Raw genomic sequence first — 22235 nt, 5'->3', positions numbered from 1 at the left:
TGCCCAGTGCACACAGCCACGTGTGTGGATCCAATTGTTTGCAGACTGCAAGTGGCACTGGACCAGTGAATTAATCTTGCTGTGAAATAACCCAGCCAGAAAAAAAAAAAAACAGGTCTTTTAAAATGCATTTATCAACAGATGAGTTAGGAGGGTTGCACTGAGGTGTAAGGAACCCAGAAAGAAGAAAGTTAAAGTTATTAAACCTGGCCCTGCCTGCTAGCCTTTAGATGCAGTTATATATGTTCCCTGAGGATTCCCAAGTTTGGCAGATTTCTCTGGAGAGTCTAGCTGTAAAAGAAGTTTTTGTTTCCATTGTCCTTCATGTTCCACATAGCTTTAATAAGGAGCATTTTTCTAATTTTTAATTTACTTTTTATAAAACTTTTGGATGGTGAAAAAACTTTCAGGACATACACGTTTGCCATTATCTTTGAGAGATTTTCCTTGATAAGGAGGCAGAAGCTCAACTGACATGGATTAATAAGAATTACAGGCTTAATACTGTCTACTTTAGAGTCTATGCCTTATTCAGTATGACAGAAATAATCAATCACTAGTACACAACTAATTAGTGTTTGCTTCTACAACAGCATCTTAATTGGTGGTTTGGTTTAACTGATTCTTTTAAAGCATTATTTAGGAGACTTGGTAATTGTCCAATGATTGGTAAAGTGTGTTTTTCATGTGTAAGGAAATACAGTAACTTGTTTTACTAGGCTGCAAACACAAGTTTGTCTAGAAAGCTGGATGAAGCAAGAGAGCACCTGTCTGAATCAGAATCTGCTCGGCTGCAGAAAGAAGAGGAGGTGACATCTCTGAGAGAACTCTTGGCAAGGTGGGAGTTTGTCTTCTTTACACAAGGTGTTAATTGTAAGTCAAGCAAGGGGCCCATAATCAAAGCATGTTGAAAATTGCTGTGGTTTTCTGGAAGCAGTATATGCCATGGGGTGTATATAGGGCAAATAGTGCATGAGCTCTGATGAGGAATATCAGATTGACACTTCAGATGAGAAATATGTAAATTGCACAGCACAAATGTATGCAAGGCTTACGTTTCATTGTGCTGTTCATTTAGCTGAGGACATAAATTCATTGTTTGTCTTTATGAAACTGAAAGACATTTTATAACCTCCTTTTACCTTATAGGCTAGTCCCCAAATTAAAACACCAGTATTGGGGGTTTTGTTTTTTTTTCATAAGGGGTGGAAAATTTGTGCTTTTTGACAGTTTCTATTTTCTCTCCTCACCATTAAATCATTAAGAATTATTTGAATGGGGCCACATCCTGCATATCTTTGCCTGTTTTAAGTATCTCACGTGTGCTATGTTTCCAAGGTCTGTAGTGTGGGCCTGTGTGGTGCAGATTATCTGGCCATCCAAAACAGATCTTCAGGAGCTCACACAGAGTCTAATGGGTTAACCACAGCCTATGTGTTTTTACATTTTTGTGCTGATATCCTCTGCCTTTGTGGAAAGATGATTCTTGATCTATGCTGAGGGTTGTCAGTAGCAAATCTAACTCATCAAAATATTTGCATTCAGTTGAATTGGTGGAATGAGTTCATACCAGCTCTGGCCTTCGTGTTGTGTTGCTGTAGCCTTTTTGATCCATTGCTAGGATGCACAGTACTGAAGTTACCATCTTGTCAAGCCAAGACTTAAGTTCTTAGAAGCTTCCTGGGGACACTGCTTTCCACTGACTGTGCAGTGAACTGGGTTGTCTTAACCTTTAGTTTTTTATTTGTATTTAAAGAATATAGTGAGAAACTGGTTTGCTTCCCTTCTGTGAACATGGAGGAGTATGTGTTGAATGGCCCATTCCTGTGCAACCTGATGCAAATGCTGGGCAACCTGTGGCTATGGGACTTTCCCCATGTAGCTCAGTTTGCAGCTGCTGATGCTTTTAGCTTCCAAGGGCATAACTTTTCTTCCTAGCATGGTAGCCATCATAAGCTTCACTATAAGTAGGGCATCCAAGAAATTGCTGGTTGCTGACTGTGTTCACCAGATAATGGATCTGTGTGCACTTTCAATGATGCAGAAAACTGGAGACATTCTGATTAGCTCTAAAAAATATGCATACTGAGAACAATTTCACTGAAACTACCTGTTTGTCAGGGTGGAGGACCCCTTTCTTCCATGGGGAAGACTTGAATGCACGTGACCTAAAAACAATTCTTAATTGCCTTTGTATTTGATCAGGATCCAAAAGGAAGCTGATGAAGCAAAAGAGAAGGCACTGTATTACAGTGAGAAGCTCAGCAAGGTGGCAGCAGACAAAGATAGCAGTGACCAGAAGTTATTTGCTGAACTGGATGACCTGACAAGAACAAAGCAGTTCCTTGAAGAACGTTTGATAGAACTTATCAGGTTGGTATCAAATTAAACAGCAAGCAGAAATTAAAATCCTAGTTTAGGATTTAAGGGATTTTCTGTCTAGGTGGTTCAGTCTTGTATTCCTGAATTGAAGATACAGGTAATGGCCAAGTTCATCAGCAGTTGTAATTTTGCATTTCCATAGTGCAATCAAAAATATAACACCTAATATAATCTCCTCCATAATTTGCTCTCTCTTTTGCAAAAATACGTAGTTCTCTATATGGCATGTATTTCTCTCCCCCTCTTCCCAAGAGCTTTGGGTTGGTTTCTTGATCTAAAATTCTGAAAGCTTCTTAGAAATTACAGCAAAGCAATTTTTACTGTGACACTTTCACCAACATTCAAATTGAGGTTGGTTAACATTAAACCAGCACTGATAATCTCTGTGTGTTTTCCTTTTAACTATATCTCTGCAGAGATAAGGATGCTTTGTGGCAAAAATCAGATGCTCTGGAGTTCCAGCAGAAGCTTAGTGCAGAGCAAAGGTGGCAGGGGGACACAGAGGTTAATCATTGCCTGGACTGCCAGAGAGAGTTCTCATGGATGGTGCGCCGACACCACTGCAGGTCAGTTTGTTGAACTCTGCTATGCTCTTCAGAAGAAAAGTCCAGTATGATCGTTTACATGGATGAAATACTTCTTAATGTTCACAGTTTGTTGGTCAAAATCATTGTAGAAAGAACACATGAGATCACGAGGGTGTAGGAGACATTAATGAAAGGTCCCTTGACATGTATTAAGACAAATACCTGAATGCAACTCTGCCTTGGGGAGTCTGTCAGTTTCTCTTTTCTGAAAACTAAGAGAATCACACCCTACATAGTCTGTTTCTTTGAAGGACTGTGTTTTTAATATATTTATAATTCTCTGTGCATGCTGAAAACAATATCCACTAAGATGGTTTTGTTGTTGTGATAGAAATAGTCCAGAACAAATCCAACATGCTGCGCAATTGTGTTTGCTTGCTTGCTCTAGATATGTTCAGAGATAATTACTGATTGCAGAGTAATCTTTTTTAAAAAGTTAATACTAAATATTTCCTATACATTTAGCCTGCTTGGAGTCACAAGTTACCTGATCTAGATTTATTCAAGTATATGTAAGTGGATACTCATTTTTGCTAAAATCTGTGATACCTGCTCATATTTTCACCTATTAATGATTTAAATTATCATGAAAAACAAAACCACTAAGACTTCACAAATAAAAGTTATCCCTGCTGGGTGCTTTTCTCCATTGAAGTTTTAATGTTTTCATTAAAATGTGTTGACAGGTTTAATACTGAGAGTCTGCAGAGTAGAGAGGGCAGGATGAATGTACCTGTATGTGTCCAGTATTGTTCCTCCTTCCCTGTTTGAAGGGGAGAAGGGTGATTACTCAGGAGATAAATATAGGCATGTTCTAACAGTCCTTAAAATGAAATAGAGTTTTGCTCTAACTGAACATGAGATTCAGTCTGTGTAATGTTTTAAAATATATTTCCTTTGTATTTAATATGTATCATTTGTTTTGCATATTTGTGGGTATTTAATTGGTTTGTGTCTTTATATTTAAATAACTATATATATCTTTCTATTATTTCTATGGGGTTTTTTTTCTATTTTCCATATTTATTAAGCAAAGTATGAATGTGAATTTCTGTCCTGTGTTTGTCTAGAAAACTTGCTTCACCTCAGAACGCAGTACAGACTGTGTGGTGAGTTCTGCCATGGATGTAGCATTTGGATTTTGTAGAGAACAAGACCATTATGACAGAGCCCCAAGCTCTGTCCTGTAGATATGTTCCACCTGTATGTGGTACCATTCTAACACCTTTGGTTTTGAATCATTTCTAGAATGTGTGGTCGCATTTTCTGCTACTACTGCTGTAACAACTACATGGTGACAAAGCCAGGTGGAAAAAAGGAGCGCTGCTGCAGAGCTTGCTTTAGTAAGCCTAGAGTCATTGTGGACAGTACAGATGACTCTGGATCCAGTGCCAACCAGGAAGGATCACCAGCTTCATTGGAATCACCTGTGTCACCATCTGAGAGGAATTTGGGTTAGTGTATTGTTTGCATGCTGTGGAGGAGTAAGTAGGATTGTTAGACATTCTCCAAGAAACCACATGGTCACATCCTGCTCCATGTACCTGCATGTTTGTGGAGTGTATTCAGGGTGGGACTCAGTGCTATCTTTGAATTTGGTCCATATTAACAGAAATTTGCATGTATACTAAATGAGTGTTGGTCAGCCTGAGGTTTTCAGTTGGTTGTAGTGATTACCTAGTGCTTCTGTAATAGTAGAGGAATGGGCCAGTCTTCCCCTTACAAGTTTGGCTTCTTTACTTTCCAGACAATCAGCTAATATTTTTTATATTTCTTTTCATGTTGTTTTATGGCACACTTGCAAATGAAGCCTCTAAACCACCAGATGATGCAGCATTTGATATAATCACTGATGAGGAGCTGTGCCAAGTACAGGAATCAGACTCTCTCCATGATGAAAGTCAAATGGAGAGAGATTCTCTGGATCAAAGTGTGACAGATCTGTGAGTAAACACTGCTTGCTTCATGGAGAGGGGACTCTTGGGTTTTGTTTGGAGTGGTGGGGTTTTTTTCCCTTCAGTGGATGTAGCCAACCTCTACATAAAAAGAAGACACTTATGTTCCCAGGCACATGGTCAGTAGACCAACACAAAATAATTTGTGCCTATTTGCACAATTAGCATGAAATCTAATAAATCCAAACAGTTTCATCCTCTTCCACCATCTCCTTCACCACAGCATAGAGTAGTTGTCCCTGTTCTGGGCTGTCATCAAGCCAGCTGTCACCCTTAAAATCGGCTTGCAGGTCACACTGGAACACTGGCCATTCGTGCCTGACTTATAATAGGAGCTAAGTGATACTCTGTCAAACTTACCGTTACTTAATATCAAGAGAGCAAGGAGGTGGAGAAAAGATAAGGAAAGATGTGCCCTTTTTATGACAGGTTTCATTGAGCTGAGTGTGAAGCAACTGGTCTGTGTCTGTAGGATTCCATAGTACCTTAAAGATAACAGCTTACAGAATAGAAGAAGAACAGAAATTGTACAGCTAAATCTTGCATAAGATTGTTCTTTTTTTTAAGAAAATGAGAGTGAATGACATCTTAGTGATTTTTTTACATCTGTTTCTATTTGTACATCAATTAGCAATGAGGAATATCTAAGGCAATCTGATTATCTGAATACTCAGTTTGCAAGCTAAGTTGTGGTGTTACAGTTTAATGTACATCCATGCTTATGCAAAATACAGGTTTGCTATTTTTCAGATATTTTCACATATTTAAAAAAAATTATTTTCTGTAAAATCTATTTCAAAAACGCTTATATATTTGAGAAGAAAAAAGAGAAATTTCACCTAAATTCTGGACTTGTTTTGCTTCTGAGCAGCAAATTAAGCACAATAAATTGAACTGCTAAACTGAAAATAGCCACGGAGTAACCAGCTGGCTGCTGAGAAAGCAGACCTAGACTCTTTTGACCTCAGCAGACCCATTTCCGGCATAAACCACAGTGACTTGCAGTTTGGGTAGAAGGCAGACTGTCCAGACTTGTATATTTGGAAAAAAATTTCAAAATTCTACATTTTTATTTCTTGCTAAATAAGTTCTATGTATTTAGCCCGTTTTGTAGACTGTTGACACAGAGCTTATTCATGTTTATCATGCATTGGGCAGGCTTGAATGGACTGAGCTTCACAATATTCTTGTGAAGTTAGTGCTTTTTTGTTTTGCAAAGGGACAGTTTGCAGTGGAGGATTTTTGGTTTGTTTGTTTTAGGAAGAAAAAAAGGTGTAATGTAGTACTAGTTCATGCTCTCTATCCCAGGTGAGTTACCTCTGAGAAATGCAACCAGGAGAAAAGAAATAAATGTGTGTCACCATTTTTTTCAGTTTGGAACTGGGCTAGATTAGCATTGTTCCACAAAGTATTCAAGCTGAAAGGAAAGATTGACACCAATTATGGAATACTATTCTTCAAGGCACCCATCCTACTTGTATCATGTAAACTTTTAAAGACTGTCCGTCTCCCCTTGTTCACAGACCATAGGCAGGAAAGACAGGAAACAGGGTTTTATCCTCTGTTGCTCTTGGTTCATTAGTGTTACGAGCTGAGGGAGAGTCCTACTGCAGTCATCCTTGGAGCTTGAGACACTCTGCGGGGAAAGCAGGCCACACCTGCCCTTCCCTATGGCACTTGTAATGCTGGAAGGGAAGGTCTCACTAGCCTGAACGGTGGAGGAGAATGCAGGAGAGTGGCCTTACACTGTGGATGACTGAGCACCTCAGGTTGTTGCTGTGGTTTTGTGTTATGGGAGAGATGCAGAAGCTGATGTGTGAGTCAGATGATGGCGCGGCACGTGCTGAGTAAAAAAAGCAGAGTGTTGACTGTGACAGCACTGAAGTTTTCTCACTTGTTTCTGTGGGGAGGGGTATATGTGCACCCAAAGCCTGAGTGTAGCTTAGCCCATGACCAGATAATGCAGCATTTGATACTACAGGTGTTATAGGGTAAAGGCCCATAGCCTATGTACTGATAATATGCCAGCGTGTTTTCTCCCACCTTCCAGAGATCTGCAATTCCGGGACTTTGTAAGCTATGGGTTTCACTGCTGCAGATTTCTTGGCCGTACTGGACTGGTGGACTACCTTGACTTCATATAGACTTTCAGTCTTTTTTTTTTTTCTTTTTTTTTTTTTTTTTAATGTCCAGTTAAATGTGGCCTAGCAATCTTGAAGTTTAAGTAAAAATCCCCTGGCATCCAAGTAACGTTCTCTTTGCATGAAACTGAATATATGGGTTAGAATTTGCTTTGATACTGTGCCTGAGGTAGGCAGAAAGGATCCAAGACTGTGCTTGCTGAATACATGTATGAGGAATGCTTACAAATAAGTAAGTTTTCAGGCTGAACTTCTTTATTGGGATTCTGCTGAAAATAGTCCAAGCTATTCCGTTTTTTTTTGCCAGAGATTTGAACTAATTGGTGCAGTTCTAAAAGGGAGGGAGATGAGCAGCCAAGAAAGGGAAGAGAAAGGAGGCTGACAGGTCCAAACAGACAGAATATGCTGTGTTGACAGGGGGTTTTTTTATTGTCTCGCTCTGAGTGTCTGGGTGAGGTTTTTGCACTGGCCTTACCTCAAAAATGGGTGTGAGTCCTTGCTGGACTGGAAATGAGAGCTGGTGCTTAAAGCAGTGAATTGTCTTAAAGGACATTTTCTTTTCTTCTTGTCCCTTTTGGTGTTTACTGTTTTATTTTTCATGTGTTCTCTTTACTTAACCATGTCCCTGCAGTTCTTTCCTTGAAGCTACATGAAATTATTACAACAGCATTAGTTAATGACAGCAGATTTTCAGAGAATGCCTTTATTGGTACAAGTCAGTTCAGAACCAAATAAAACTCATCTTGGTCATAAGCTGCACAGGCATGTGGCTAGGTAAAATAGATGTCATACCAGCATCACTCTGACTGTGAAGCAGCTCTTTTCCTGTGGTTAGGATTAATCAGCTTCATGCTTTCAGGTCTGTAATGTGAGTTTGGAGCAACCTGATTGAAATCTTATTGTGAGAAGCTGAGAGAAGTTGTGCAATTGCAGTACCTCCTGCTGCTTCAAGACTCATGGGTTCTCTTTTGAAGGGTTGTTTTTTCTGAACTCTCTTATTTCTAAAGCATTCACATTCGTAGATTGTGCTGTAAAACAAAGGTCAGCATATTGCATAGCAAGTGCCAGAGTTCCCACGGTAAACCAGTGCACTGTATTTCCATTATAACATATCAAAGAAATTACATGCCTGCAGGAAATGTTGCAGCAGCAGAATCGAGATAACAGATGGCAGAGGTGTACACAAAAAAAAAGTAAAAAGAAAGAAAAAATTACCACTGCCCTATTACAGAAGCAAAGACTTTATTCACACCTTAGTACTGCTTTTGGTAGAAAGGACATCTCTGCCTGACTGTGGTTGCTTTGTTTGGGATTCTTTTTTCCTTAATGACTCATAACACACTTCCCTGACCTAATTACAGCTCACATGGCCGGGCAAGGTGCCAGCAGAGCCAGAAGAGGGAACTGTGTGGTCTGGAGAGTTCCCTGCCCTGCGCAGAACCAGCCGGGGATGGGAGCACCTCTCACCACCCTCTGCTGGCAAAGCCTGCCTTGCAGTTGTGTGTTGGGATAGCAGCTTTACTTGCCACACAGACGTGAGAACACAGCACGTTCCTTCCTGCTGTTATTTTTAAGGATATTGCACCATTTCGCTGTAGGAGAAATGAGAGATTCTGTAGTACGAAAATGATTGCCTAAGCAGCTGTTTTCTAGGGGCGAAAAAAACACAATGTTTCTGGCAAGGGTCAGGTACCACTGAGCTGCAGTGATTTGTAGGAAGGACTGAGTGATAATGGGGAGAAAAGGAACATCCAGAGTGAGCATGGTTATTGCATGAATGGTTTGAAACACCTTAAACCTGTTTTTTTTTAATGTTGTGATGCAAAGGACTTACAGCCTTTGGGCTAAACCCAACTTTGCCTTCAGCAGCAGCAGTCCACAGATGCATAAAGCCCTCACTCTTCTCTCCAATATTCCTTCTTTCTTTTCCCTGTTCCAGTCTCCACCCCTGTTCTCCTACTCTCTGCAGGAGCTTTTGCATACTCTGCCCTGCACTGCCCCCCATGCACTTTTTTACCTCCCACTGGTAAATGAGAAGAGGTCAAAATTAGAGAATGTGGGAATAAGGAAGGACAACAATTAAGGAATCCTCAGCTTTCTGGCAAGGAAGCAGGGTGCCAAGGGGATGCCAGGAAAAACAGTCTGGAAAGATGTAATGATGCAAAGAATGCATGGGAATTAGGGTGTGAGGCTTTGCATCTAAGGAAACACTGCTCAGTGTTACAGCTCACATGTGGTGGGTATAATGTCCCTAGTGTTGACAGGTGGCCCAGTCATCTGGGATCATAAGCTCTGTTATCAGAACTGAGATACAAGGATGTGTATGGGAGATTCAGGCCATCAACCTGACAGTAGATGGAAGGAAGGTGAAAATGCTATTTATTATAGAAATTTTAGATGAATGCTAAAAGAGTATGGGTGGAGACCATCTCCCAAGTTGGAAAATACAAAAAAAAAAAAAAGCCCAACCACACATGAAACTCAGCATGAAGATTCAAGTGTGTATACTTTTAATCCAGAAATTCTCATTAAATTAATGAGCTAAACTAAAATCTGTAATATCTTTGAATCAAAACTGCTGTATTATTTTGTTAACAAACACATATCTTGGAAAACCAGCAGGCCAGAGGTTTGGCGAATGTCTCCAGGCCCTCTGGAGTCACGATGTCCAAGTCAGCTTTATGTAATGAAGAATGATGTTTTATCTCAGCTTCTTACACCTTTTGAAAATCTCCTTCAGTTATCTCAGTTATCACCTTTGTCTTAAGATCAGCTCTGACCAGGAAAAGCAGGAAACACTAAGTATCATGATTAAGACAGGTTGGCTTAAAGTTGATTGCGGTGTCTATACTAATGGGATTTTATTGCCTCTTTCATGCAGGCTCCCTATCTCAGTATTTTAAAAACAGGGAAAAAGGTTTTTTTTAAAAAAAGCTGTAAATAATTGCCAGATTCTCTAGGCAGTTTTACAGCAGGTACAGGGTTGTTGCATCTGCATTATGTGAGGCAGTAAGTTTTAGAGCATTTGTCAGTGTCAAGGAAGTATAGGGTTACTGAGTAAGAATACATATGGCAACTACAGAAAATAGTTTTTTTTAAAAGATGTGTATTTTGAAAATTCATGGTGTGTGGTAAGGTTCTAATAATTGGTGAGAAGCAGATGAGCATGGCTAGCATGGGAATAAAATAGCCAAGGATCACTTGGGACACTCCAAGAACAAACTTTGTGTGATGGTTTGCATATTCTTCCTGACATACTGCCTTACTGGTACTAAAGACCTCGCTAAAAATAAACTGTGGTACAGGAAATGCTAGTGAGAACACTCAGATCAAGAGAAAGATTAATTTGCCTTGTGTCATTAGTTTGGTTTGGCTCATATGTGCTTTGGTGGCAAAAATAATAGTATCAAGTTGGTCAAAGCTGATAGACCTTAGAGTTAACATTGAGGCGTACAAGTTCAGAGTATATAAGCCCTGTATCATCTGACGTGCCATGGTGCCAAAAGGCTGCTTCTGAGCAGCAGGTTATGCTGAACTGTGCATTGGTTTTAAGAATTGATCTAAAGAATGTGTGGCAATTATTACACTTGATGGTTCAGAAGCATATTTAAGTGATACTACATTTTATTAGCTTCCACTGGTTTTCACAGAATCACAGAATTGCTGGAGTAGGAAGGGACCTCTAGAGATCATCTAGCCCAACTCTCCCACTGAAGTAGGATAACCTAGAGCACTTTACACAGGACTGTATCCAGGTGGGTTTTGAATATCTCCAGAGATGGAGACTCCACAACCTTCCTGGGCAAGCCTGGTCCAGGGCTCTGTCACCCTCACTGTAAAGAAGTTTTTCCTCATGTTTAAATGGAACTTCCTATGTTCTCATACCCATTGCCCCTCCTCCTGACACTGGGAACTACTGAGAAGAGCTTGTCTCCATCTTCCTTGCACTCACCCTTTAGATACTTATATACATTAACAAGGTCTCCCCTCAGCCTTCTCATCTCCAGGCTAAAGAGTCCCAGCTCTTTCAGCCTTTCCTCATAAGACAGATGCTCCAATCCCCCTAGCATCTTTGTCACCCTCCTCTGGACTCTCTCTCATAGTTCCCTGTCTCTCTTGAACTGGGGAGCCCAGAACTGGGTGCAGTATTCCAGATGGGGCCTCACCAGGGCAGAGAAGAGGGAGAGAATGACCTCTCTTGACCTACTGGCCACACTCTTCCTTATGCAACCCAGGATTCCATTGGCCTTCTTGGCACTAAGGGTACACTGCTGGCTCATGGATAATTTACTATCTACCAGGACTCCCAGATCCTTCTCCTCTGAACTGCTCTCCCTCAGGTCATCCCCTAACCTATATTGGTGCTTGGGGTTCTTTCTCCCCAGGTACAGGACCCTATACATGCTCTTATTGAACCTCATGAAGTTCTTCTCTGCCCAACTCTCCAGCCTGTCCAGGTCATGCTGGATGACAGCACAGCCCTCTGAAGTGTCAGCCACCCCTCCCAGTTTGTTATAATCAGTGAACTTGCCGAGGATACACTGTTGCCTCGTCCAGGTCATTGATGAACACATTGAACAAGACTGGACTGAGTATTGACCCCTTGGGGACACCACTGGTTACTGCCCTCCATCTTGACCCTGATCCATTGATCACCACCCTCTGAGCTCTGTCACACAGTCAGCTCTCAATCCACCTCACTGTCCACTCATCAAGCACACTCTTCCTGAGTTTCCTAACAAGGATGTTATGGGAGACAGTATCAAAAGCCTTGCTGAAAGTAGATAACATCCACTCATCTAGCCAGCCAGTAATGATGTCATAGAAGGCAATCAGGTTGCTCAAGCATGATTTCCCCTTGGTGAATGCAAGCTGACCTCTCCCAATGACTTTCTTTGCTTTCACATGTTTTGTGATGACATCTAGAATGTTTTTTTCTAACACCTTCCCAGGGACAGAGGTGAGACTAACCAGCCTGTAGTTCCCTAGGTCCTCCTTCTTGCTCTTCTTGAAGACTGGAGTGACATTAGCCCTCCTCCAATCCTCAGGCACCTCTCCTGTTGTCCATGACCTCTGAAAGATGATGGAGAGTGGCCTAGCATTGACATATGCTAGCTGTCTCAGAACTTGTGGATGCATCCCATCAGGGCCCTTGGATTTATGGATGCCCAGTGTGGCTAAGTGGCCTCTAACCGAGGGAAAGTCCTCCTTTCTCCAGACCTTATCTCTTATGTCCAGGGTCTAGGATTTAAGAGGTCTGGCTTTTGCAGTGAAGACTTAAGCAAAGAAGGCATTCAATAACTCTGCCTTCCCTGTGTCATCAGTCGCAAGGGCATTCACCTCATTCATCAGCAGGCCTACATTTTCCTTGTTCTTCCTTTTTTTATTGATGTACTGGAAGAAACTTTTCTTGTTGTCCTTGATGGTCCTTGCCAGCTTTAGTTCCAGGTGGGCCTTATTTTTCCTCATTGCATCCCTGCATTCTCTTACAACATTCCTGTATTCCTCCCAAGTGGCCAGACCTGTTTTCCACATTCTGTAAATTTCCTTCTTTCCTCTAATTTTTTTTCCAGAAGACCCCTACTCATCCATGCAGGTCTCCTACCTTGGTTTTGGAAGGAACCAACCAGTTGGTTCCCTGTATATAAGAATCCTTGTAATTTTTCTGGGAATGACAGCCTAATTGGCTCCGTTATCAACCTGCTGAAATGGCGAGAAGCAAAGTAAGTATCAGTTAGAAAATCTCTAACTTACTTTGAAACTATCAACATTTGTTTGCTGACCCTCAGACTCATTATTCTCCCTGTGTCCCAGCCCTGTAACTCATAGCACAGTGTTCATCCAGACCATGCACCCTTTCTGTGGTAAGGAGGGGATGACAGGTTCTTCCATGTACTTCCTCTGGTCTCCTGGACACATCAGGGTGGGGAGGAGACATCCTGCTTTGTCATCCTGTAACAGCTTCTTCAGTGTATTTGGGTTTGAATCCTCCTATATTTCTTGTAGGAAAATAAGATACATGCTAGTCATTCTAAAGTGATAAAATGTGTCTTATGCATCATTGTCAGAGTAAGGGACTGGATAATATGCTTGCAAAGCACCTCACAGGTTAAATCCAGGGCAAATGTTATACCCCTGTGCAGGCTTTGTTTAAGTGAAGAGTTCGGATTGTGTTGCTTATGTCTGCCCTCCATCAAGGCCTCTACCTGCTATAGAATCTTTCAAACCTGGTAGCACCTCAGTAGGGAATTCATCTTAAGACTGTTGAAGAGATCTTCTGGGTGTATGTATTCCTCTTAGGTCATGAAACCAGGATAGGAACAGTTTTATGTTTATGTGGTGTGGTCAGCAGATTGGGGCCACAAATGCAATGCAGAAAGTAAGAATTCTAGATTTTTGCATCATGGCTATCAAAACGTTTCTATTTTTAGGGAGACATCAGACACAGATGATGTTTGACCACATACTACTCAGAGAATCATGGCTTTCTTTTTTTCTCTTGTCCTAGAAACAGCACGTGCAATTCTTCAACCTTTGATGAATCAGAAGAATGGCAAGTTGCTCAAGATGCTGAGATATGCTTGTTGAAGTCTGGAGAAATCATGTAAGCAGAACAGTTTCATTATTATCAGGCTGAAAGAATGAAGGCTGAGCTCAGATATCAGTGATGTGAGCACAAGTCTTGTAGACTTCTGGAAGAGCTACTTACTAGTGTCCCACAGTAGAATTTAGTCTGAGGGAAAGCAGAGAGTATAGCTTAATTAAACAGAGCAGCAGCAGTCAGCCAGGGTTTGGTCCTGGAAAGCTTTAAGTGCAAGTGAGGAGTAAGAAGAAAAGATTTGTGTCCACATCACATCAGAAAACCTTCCTTCCTATTATTATTGCAGGAGATGCTATGAAGAGGACAGGGGCTCAGAGAAAAGGCTGTGTAGTTCTAGTAGTCTCTGAAATAAACAGAAAGGGGAAGTCAGGGAGAGCTGTGCTAGTCTGACCTTTGTCACAAGGAGGGAATTCATGGCCTTTTGGAGCATGTGTCTAATTTTTATTGTTAGCCCCTACTTACTTGCTTCACAGAAACTGTCTTGACTGCTCTGGCTGATATAGGCCCTAGCATAAAATGTTCAGCTGAGCCTCTGTTAAACATCTGTGAACTCTGGGTGCACAATTCTCTGCATGTATCCTGCTCAGAAATCAATAGTTACATGCAGTAGTGATACAGAACATCATTTTCACAGCCAAGAAGGGAATCTAACATGAAAATGCCAGAGACCTGGAGAAATTTCCTTTAGCTCACTGTCCCCTTAAACCTAGCGCTTAAATTTTGGCTTAGTTATGGGGAATGTTTTAAACTTTTAAATGCAGAGAGATAAATTAATCCATGCTTCAACATTCTTGCTGCAGTTCAGAGGACCTGGTAAATGAAGCAGTAACTAAAATCATAGCTGGGCTGTAGGGCAAAACCAAGACTGATCATTAGTTTATTAAAATCAAAGATCACCTGAGACACTCCAGTAGTTATTTCACCTAAGAGAAAAAAGTAACAAGGTCATCAATGCTTGATATAAAGCTAGCTTTCTGGCCAGGGTATAATAGTTACCATAATAAAGCAGCTGGGATCCCTAGCCATGGTGTAGTCATGGTTGGATACTGAACTCCTCTGTAACAGCAAATCATCATGGTGACTATGTGATATCTTCTGGAAAATGTGTTGGGTTTTGACAGCTGGTGGAAAAAAAAATCACAGTCCTGTGACTTACTCTGATATCATTGATTGGGAAATAATTTATTTGGCTTAAAGAATGATATGTTAGATTAGCTTTAGTTAGGGTATTGTAAGTGAGATCCTCAGCTCTTAAAAATTACAAGTTTCCCACAAAGAAAATAAGCAGCATTCTACTGTTATAGGGCCTCACTGTTTGCAACCTGGAGTAGATAGCAAATCAGAGGGGAGATTTTAATGCTTCAGGACTAGGGGTCATCTGGGTGCTGAGAACTTAGTTTTTAATTGGAAGAACTTTCAGGCAGCTTTTATGCAGCTTGCTGGGGTAAAATGGACCAAGCTGTAGCAGTAGGTACTCCAGAGGATCTAGACAGAGCCGCTGTTCACTTTCTGCCCATCTGTCCTCTCTGTACTCCTGGTCCTTACTTCCTTTACAAATGATACCTAGAAAGGTGAGTAAATGGACTCATTTTTGTTTAAAATTTTGTTTAAAAATAACAGTAGAGGGCAGAATACTCCTTTATTAATCATAGTAACTCAAAAGTTGTATTCAAGCAATAGTTTTTTTAGTTGAAATGAAGTAAGTTAATAATATCCACATTTGCCAAAGCAGTGCTTGATATCAGTCATCTTTTCTGTAGTTCTCTTCATCCAAGGCTGAATTTTCCTGCATCTTGTGAACCTGTCCCTAAGATGCTGTAGAGTCTGCCTCAAAGAGGTGGAAAATTATTACTGTGGTTTCAGTCTGAGTAATGAGATTGGATCTCTTTAAGTGATTGTCTTTTTCCCCCTCACAGGGTCAAATTACCCCTTACAGTGGAAGAGATCTTAAATTTTGGGGAAAGCAACAGAGAGCTGTTCATTAAATCCAGCACCTACAGTATCATTCCTATCACTGTTACAGAGATGGGGCTAACTATTAGCTGGATCTTTTCATCAGACCCTAAAAGCATCTCCTTCAGTGTCGTCTTCCAAGAATCAGAAGACACACCACTGGATCAGTGCAAAGTAAGCCCCTTGTGTCCTTACTATCTTAGAAACTGCAGTTCACTACAATCAGCTGCCTAGAGGAGTCAGCAGATACAGCCAGTAGGCCTCCATGAGAGTACCAGGTGTTATTTCATTATGAGGACTTGTTTCTTCTATTAAGCTACAGTTCTCCCAAAGGCAGAGATGCATCTTTAATTATTTAGTATTGCCTGCAAAAGTTGAGTGGAAAGCACTGTAGCTGTATCTAAAATTCACTCACTATTATTAAGCAAAAGTGAAGGTCCAAGCCTGCAAAATTCTTCTTTTTTCCTTCCTTAATATTACTTACTTTGTAAGTTGCTTATGGCTGATCTTGCCAGGCTCTTAAGCAGAGATGGGGCTCTGAGCAACCTTAACTGGTGGGAGGTATCCCCACCCATGCAGAGGGGTTGGAACTAGATGATCTTTAAGGTCCCTCCCATCCCAAACCATTCAATGCTTCTATTAATTAATTGGGTTCACCTGCATTTCTTAAAGTCCAGAATATATTTCAGTGCTTTGATAGTGTGCCCACATCTTGCTAAATCACTTTGCCAGTGCCCATCGTACCCATTTTTATCTGCGTTGTCTCTGTTTCACAAGGATTATGGATTAAGTTAATCTACATTGGATTAGATGACCTTTAAAGGCCCATTTCAACCCAGACTATTCTATGATTCTGTGTTACTCAGCTCATTGCAAAGCTCTGCTGAAGACCAGGCAGCTGTTGGTTTAACCCGTCATGGCAGGGGGAGCTCTAAGGCTGAGATTTCACTGTGGGAGTAAGATATTTATGTAGCGTGGGTTAATTCACTCCTGGGTAATGAACTGGATGTAAAATTTCTTTTTCTCTTCATCTGGAGGCTGAATGAATATGAAATGTTGCTTCTGTCTTCATATACCTACTTGATACAACTTTGGGTTTTATAGGGCTGTCAATCGGCTGCTGTTCTGACAGTCTCTGCTAGGGTTTTACAGCAAGACAGGTGGTTACACACAGTTTTGCTGTGAATTTAGATAAACAGTTAAGATTTACTGAGAAAGCTTATTTTATTGTACAAGGAGTGCAAAAGCACATACTAAGAGACCAATTTAACTAAATCGTGGTCTTGGATATATTTGTATAGATTTAATTCAGCCCTGCTGATTTTAGTAAACTTGCTTAGATTAACAATGTTACGAGGATTAGGATTTGATTCTATCTTTCAAGTAGAGTTTAGTAGCTTAATGCTGTGAAGAGGCAGTCAAAGGAAAATGGATGTCTCACTGTGAGGTTTGTTGAGTTTGTGGGAATTTTTCATGCTTATCAATGAAACCAAATGGTATTGCAGGAAGATATATACTGTGGGATTTTGAAGATGGTTCAATTCTCAGTATTTTTCTGAAGTCAAATGTCAATTTATAGGTCAATTAGTCTTGATTTGTATTGAATTCCAGGTTCTTATTCCTATGACCCGCTGCAACTCTCATAAGGAAACTATCAGAGGTCAGGTGAAGGTCAGAAACGCTGGGATCTACACACTGATATTTGACAACACATTCTCCAGGTAGGCCCTAGCTGGGTGAGAGAAGGTGAGACAAGCTTGATTTTACAGACTGTGGGACTGATTGCATGTACCATGATTATTCTGCCATTCAGTAATAAGTATGAGAAATTGGTCCCAGCTTGCCAAGAAATTTTCAGTCATCTGTGACTCTTTCCAAGACAGTATTAGTTGTGACTGTCATCTTCCTAACAGCAGACCTGACAGTCCTTGCACAGGCATAGTTCTTTTCAACACCAGTCATTTATTTGCCTGAATATAAACTGAAAGACTGAATAGACTTTTAAGGCTTTCTCTCTAGTTGAGCTAGAACTAACATGGCCATCTTGTTCTTTTTTTTCACCCTGACAGGTTTATCTCAAAAAGAGTGTTTTATCACTTGACTGTTGAACGACCCGTCATCTATGATGGAAGTGATTTTCCATAGCCTTGACTCTACTGTGTTGTTTTTAATTACATTTTTAAGAAATGCTGTTATTTATGTACATGTAAGCATTATGGTTACCACTGTGTTTGAAGACTTTGAAACTATGCAATAGTTACAATGCACTTAGAGCACATGTATACACTAAAAAATTGAAGCCTTTTTAGGAACACTAATGGTTCTGTACTGTGTACAGATTGCTGAAAAGCCATGTTGTTTGATTTAACAGGTCAAATAATGTTCCAACCAAATTATGCAGTGGGGAGAAATGTCATTGTGGGAGTGTCTAAATGCAAACTGAAATTCTCCACTGAAAACTTAATCACTTTTCTTAAAAAAAAATAATCCTTCAAAAGGAAACTTAAAGAAAAATGCATATTTTTGTTGACTCTTTACTGAGGAGTAAACAAAACTATTTCTCTTCTGCTGTACTGCTCTTACAGTCAGAACAACAACTATGCAATACTTCAATCATCACAGGCATATATTGTAATCCATCTAGAATTTTGTACCTTTTCCAAGTTTTATAGACAGCAAACATAGGGGTTTTTTTACATTTTGGGGCTGAGATTTGGTAAGTCCTAAATGGCTCTTACAAATGCTTTGGTACTGAATGCCAGTTACAAAACAATGCAACATGAAGCAGCAACTCCTGTTGCTTTTGCTCACCATAATCTGTAAGCTGGTGGCAGAATCAGGAGCATAAATTGTAGAATTGAAGTACTGCTCACTGTGTGACATTAGGAAGAGGAACATTCCTTTTTCTGGCTTTAGCAACTTATCATCAGCATTCACAGGAAAGCATGGATTCTGATGTTGTTATCAGTCTCTCTCTCTTTAGACCAAGTGGAAGGTAGCAATAATGTTTGAATTGGTCCCAAAAAGTCCATCCAAAACTGAATGCTTATCCAGCTCTGATGAGCTCTCCACCCAGTGTTAGTGTATTCTGCCCATTTCCTAACCCTTGCAGTTGCCCTAGCCAGCTAATAACTTTCCATCTCAGATCTGGGGAGAGAGCTGGCTGTGAATTCTGCCTTTTAAGAGAAGACTGGGTTCTTATTTATACAACATTTCCACACAAACTGTCTGCTTTCTAAATAGAGTTTCAACTTTTTGTCAAAATATCTGAAAGCAGATCTTTCTGTTTAAAAACCCTGTCTTCTGATGGGGGGGGAAAAAAAAAATACCAAAAACATTTGGCAGGAGAAAGAAGAAAAGCTCTTTTTGCCAACCACCCCTCCTCATCATTTTAGGTATGTCTGAGCTCTCATGTTATGGTTGGCCCAAGGAAACCTAGGAAACCAAGGTTTTAGGGCAGCAGTTGGTAGACAGCCAGCTCAGCCTGCTGGAAGCCCTGTCAGCACTTGGTGGCAGCTGAAGCTGGTTATACCAGGGGTCTTGGTGGGAGAGAGACAAGAAAACATTAAGGGAAAGAAGAAAAGAGGACAAGCTGAAGCAAATTATTTAGAGGAGGGGAAGGAAAACAGAGGGCAAACTTAAAAATGTAAAAAACAAAGGCAGGGGATTGGAGGGAGCAGCTCGATAGGAAGGGAAATTGGGAGAGTTCATTTGATATTTATGTGATTCTAGTCCCATCCATTAGCCATAGGAGATCTCCTGTGGCAAAAGGCTGGTTGTTTAAAAGATGGACATCACAAGACAAATCATGAATATTTACATAGTAGCAGCTGAGATAGAGGGAAATTCCTGATGGTAGGAAAGGAAAGAATACTGCAGGTAAAGCTAAATGTTGCTAATATTCATTCCAGTTGTTAACACTGTGTAAATACACTAATCTTGAAAGGATTGTACAAGAATGGCTACCTTTCCTGGAGCACTTGGATTCTGGACAGCTTTTCCTTCCTTTCAGACACTCTTCCCCCATATGGGTGGTGTGGTCCCCAGCCTCTGATAGGCAGAGGGGTGAGTGGAAGGTGCCAGCAGGTTTGTTCCTCCTCCTGAGGGAACAGGCTGCAATGCAGTAAACCCTTACCTGGCTGCATGCATGAGAATTAGATGGACAAGAGACTGAAGTGGGCAATAAGCAGGCAATAAATGGCACATGGAACAGTTAATGGATTATGGCATCTTTCAGTATCGAAGCTATGTTTTATATTAGGCAAGAAGAGATTATTTATTGCTTGAAAATGGGAGTACTGTTGTACCATATGCTATGCCATTTCTCTGAGCTGTTACTGAAGTCTGCTGGAGTTTTCCTTTAAACTTTTAGGTGTGGTTTTTAAAAGCATTTTGCTGTTGTTTTAGTTATAATACTAATCTTACTAGGATATCTTTCTTAAAATGCCAAATGTAAGGTAAAGAGACACTGTCAAATATCTTTCTTAGGCCAAATATGACATCTCTGCTCAAAAGTATTTGAAATATCTCCATGCAAAATTATTTGAAGGGTTTGCACCTGGATTTCCTCTCAGTATCCTGGTTCTTAACATTTCTTCATCCTGAGGCAAATAGTTTTAAGCCGCTGTTGATGTAACTCCTTAGTTGGCTCCATTCTAGTACACCAAATGTTTCCCTACCAGTCTTTCATGTAGGCAGCCCTGAGGCTGCCTGAAGCTTATGTTTGGGAGAAGGGGAATAAAAACACCAGATTGTTTTTACTTAGCATGTTAGTCTCTATAGTACCTTTTCTTCAGGTTTTCCTGCCCCATGAGAGTAGTTTTATGGATATTTTGCTCTCTGAAAGAGGACTAAGAGTGGGAATCAGAACCTGTAAGACAGAAAAGGTTTGCTTCTGACTAAGGAAAGTATTTAAGAAGCAGAAAATATTTCAAAAGAGGAAATATATTCAAACTGGTAAGGTATAATAAGTGAAAAGGAGTGCAGCTGTTCAAATCCACTGTTGAAGAACAGGAATCTCATCATATCACTTAGAAGAGGGAGTCTTCTACACCTCAGAGGCTGTGTAGAGAAGACAGTAAAGAACCTGTCATTAGTACCCACCTTTTGTTTGAATGTCCCAAATGGTTTATTACTGGAACCACAGAAACCTGATAAAGGACTTAGCACAAGCATAGGTTTGTGCAAGAGATTATTCCATTCAAGCACTTAATAAATAGCTCCATTCATGCAGTATTTGTTCATGTGAGCTGTGCCAAGGACACTGATCAATCTGTTTGTTTACAGGTGTTCAGGTGATACATTGAATTGGGCCTTTTATTAGCTGCAGCAATACAGTTAAGAGGAAACAAATATTTAAAATTGATCATGAAATAAATTTAAGATTGTCCCATACTCATGGGAAAAAGAAAGTATACATTGTGGTCAGTATAAGCAATGGGATATTCCATCTGGGTGTTGGAATGATGGAGGGTGGTTTTTTTTTTTCTGTGCAGAGGTTTATGTGAAGTAAAAATGTAGTTGCTGTAAGAAAGTGACAGTGTTCCCTTGCTCAACGTTACTCAATGTTGCTTTGTGTGAAGTCACTGAGACCTATTGCACAAGGGTGTACACCACGTTACAGAGCAGCTAAGCTACAAAAGCCTGACTTTGCTCCTTTTTTAGCACTGAAATTGCACTATAGTTTTAATTATGCTCAATCACTGAGACGGTAGCTTGTTCAGAAGCATTTTTGGTTAGAACTGCCAAAGAATTCCCAACCCTGCTCACATCAAACCTCACATGCCAGAGAGGGGAGGAAGAGGTTTGTGTATGCCAGTGTCTGTCCAGTCACAGAGATGGAGATGGTTGTGTACTGGAACGTTTCTGGATGCTTTTTTTTTTTTTTCCTTTTTTAACCTCAGGAATTAAAAAAATAAAATTCTGTATCATTGAGAAGCTGTGTCCCTTTCCTGCCTCCTAGGGATAGCTTTGTCCAAAGATAAATCGGATGACTGTATGTATGACCTACTTCTAAGCAGGAAAAAATATTAGGAAATAAGGAAAACAGAAAATAGTCTGTCATGCTGATGGATAGAGGCCAGATCTAAACAGTACAACAGCGCAGCAGCAGAGAGCCTTAGATAAGCTCTAAGTGAGCCAGTCTCCATGCTAGAAGTACCACCCTGTCCTGGTGACTGGGAGCAGCCAGGCTTCCCCCAGCAAGGGCAGAGCCCCATGGCTGAGAAACACCTTCACCTGCCCTTGCTTCCCCGGGGAGGTAAAAACAAAGCAGCCCCAAGGACAGCAATTGTGCTCCCTGTTGCCCACGACGCTGAGCAGTGCTGTCCTGCAGCTTAGGGCACCCATCTGGTTTTCCCCAGTCAGTGCACCCGGGTCACACTGTATGGCTGTGGGGGGGAAGGAAGGGCTGAGTGTGTTTCAGGCTCTCACTCTTCATGTGTCACCTCTGAGGTTACTTCTACAGTCCCAGCCTTGGCACATGTGAGAAACAGTTTCCAGGGCTTGTCTGAGCTGCTGGGGCCATCTGAATGGGCTGAGGAGGACAAGGGGCCCTATCACCACCAGTCATTGCTTCTTTTATCAATTATTTCTGTTTCCCCATGGGGGTTTCCTG

The 22235-nt window shown here is 40.8% G+C and overlaps 1 protein-coding gene across 1 annotated transcript in view; it reads left to right on the top strand.

Annotated features, from left to right (window-relative positions):
* FYCO1 (FYVE and coiled-coil domain containing 1) overlaps positions 1 to 18150 on the top strand; it is a 30134-nt gene extending 11984 nt beyond the window's left edge. The window contains exons 9-17 of the mRNA XM_010007402.1: positions 720 to 838; positions 2206 to 2373; positions 2799 to 2948; positions 4218 to 4406; positions 4766 to 4912; positions 13574 to 13669; positions 15583 to 15793; positions 17231 to 17340; positions 17689 to 18150. Of these exons, the coding sequence (XP_010005704.1) occupies positions 720 to 838; positions 2206 to 2373; positions 2799 to 2948; positions 4218 to 4406; positions 4766 to 4912; positions 13574 to 13669; positions 15583 to 15793; positions 17231 to 17340; positions 17689 to 17764 (1266 nt within the window). The 3' untranslated portion in view covers positions 17765 to 18150. The remainder of the gene's footprint in view (positions 1 to 719; positions 839 to 2205; positions 2374 to 2798; positions 2949 to 4217; positions 4407 to 4765; positions 4913 to 13573; positions 13670 to 15582; positions 15794 to 17230; positions 17341 to 17688) is intronic.
* The last annotated feature ends 4085 nt before the right edge of the window (positions 18151 to 22235 follow it).

This window comes from Chaetura pelagica, unplaced genomic scaffold (genome assembly GCF_000747805.2).
Source record: "Chaetura pelagica isolate M959 unplaced genomic scaffold, ChaPel_1.0 scaffold481, whole genome shotgun sequence".
In the NCBI taxonomy this organism is placed as follows: domain Eukaryota; kingdom Metazoa; phylum Chordata; class Aves; order Apodiformes; family Apodidae; genus Chaetura; species Chaetura pelagica.
This window is presented reverse-complemented; position numbering and strand designations above follow the sequence as displayed.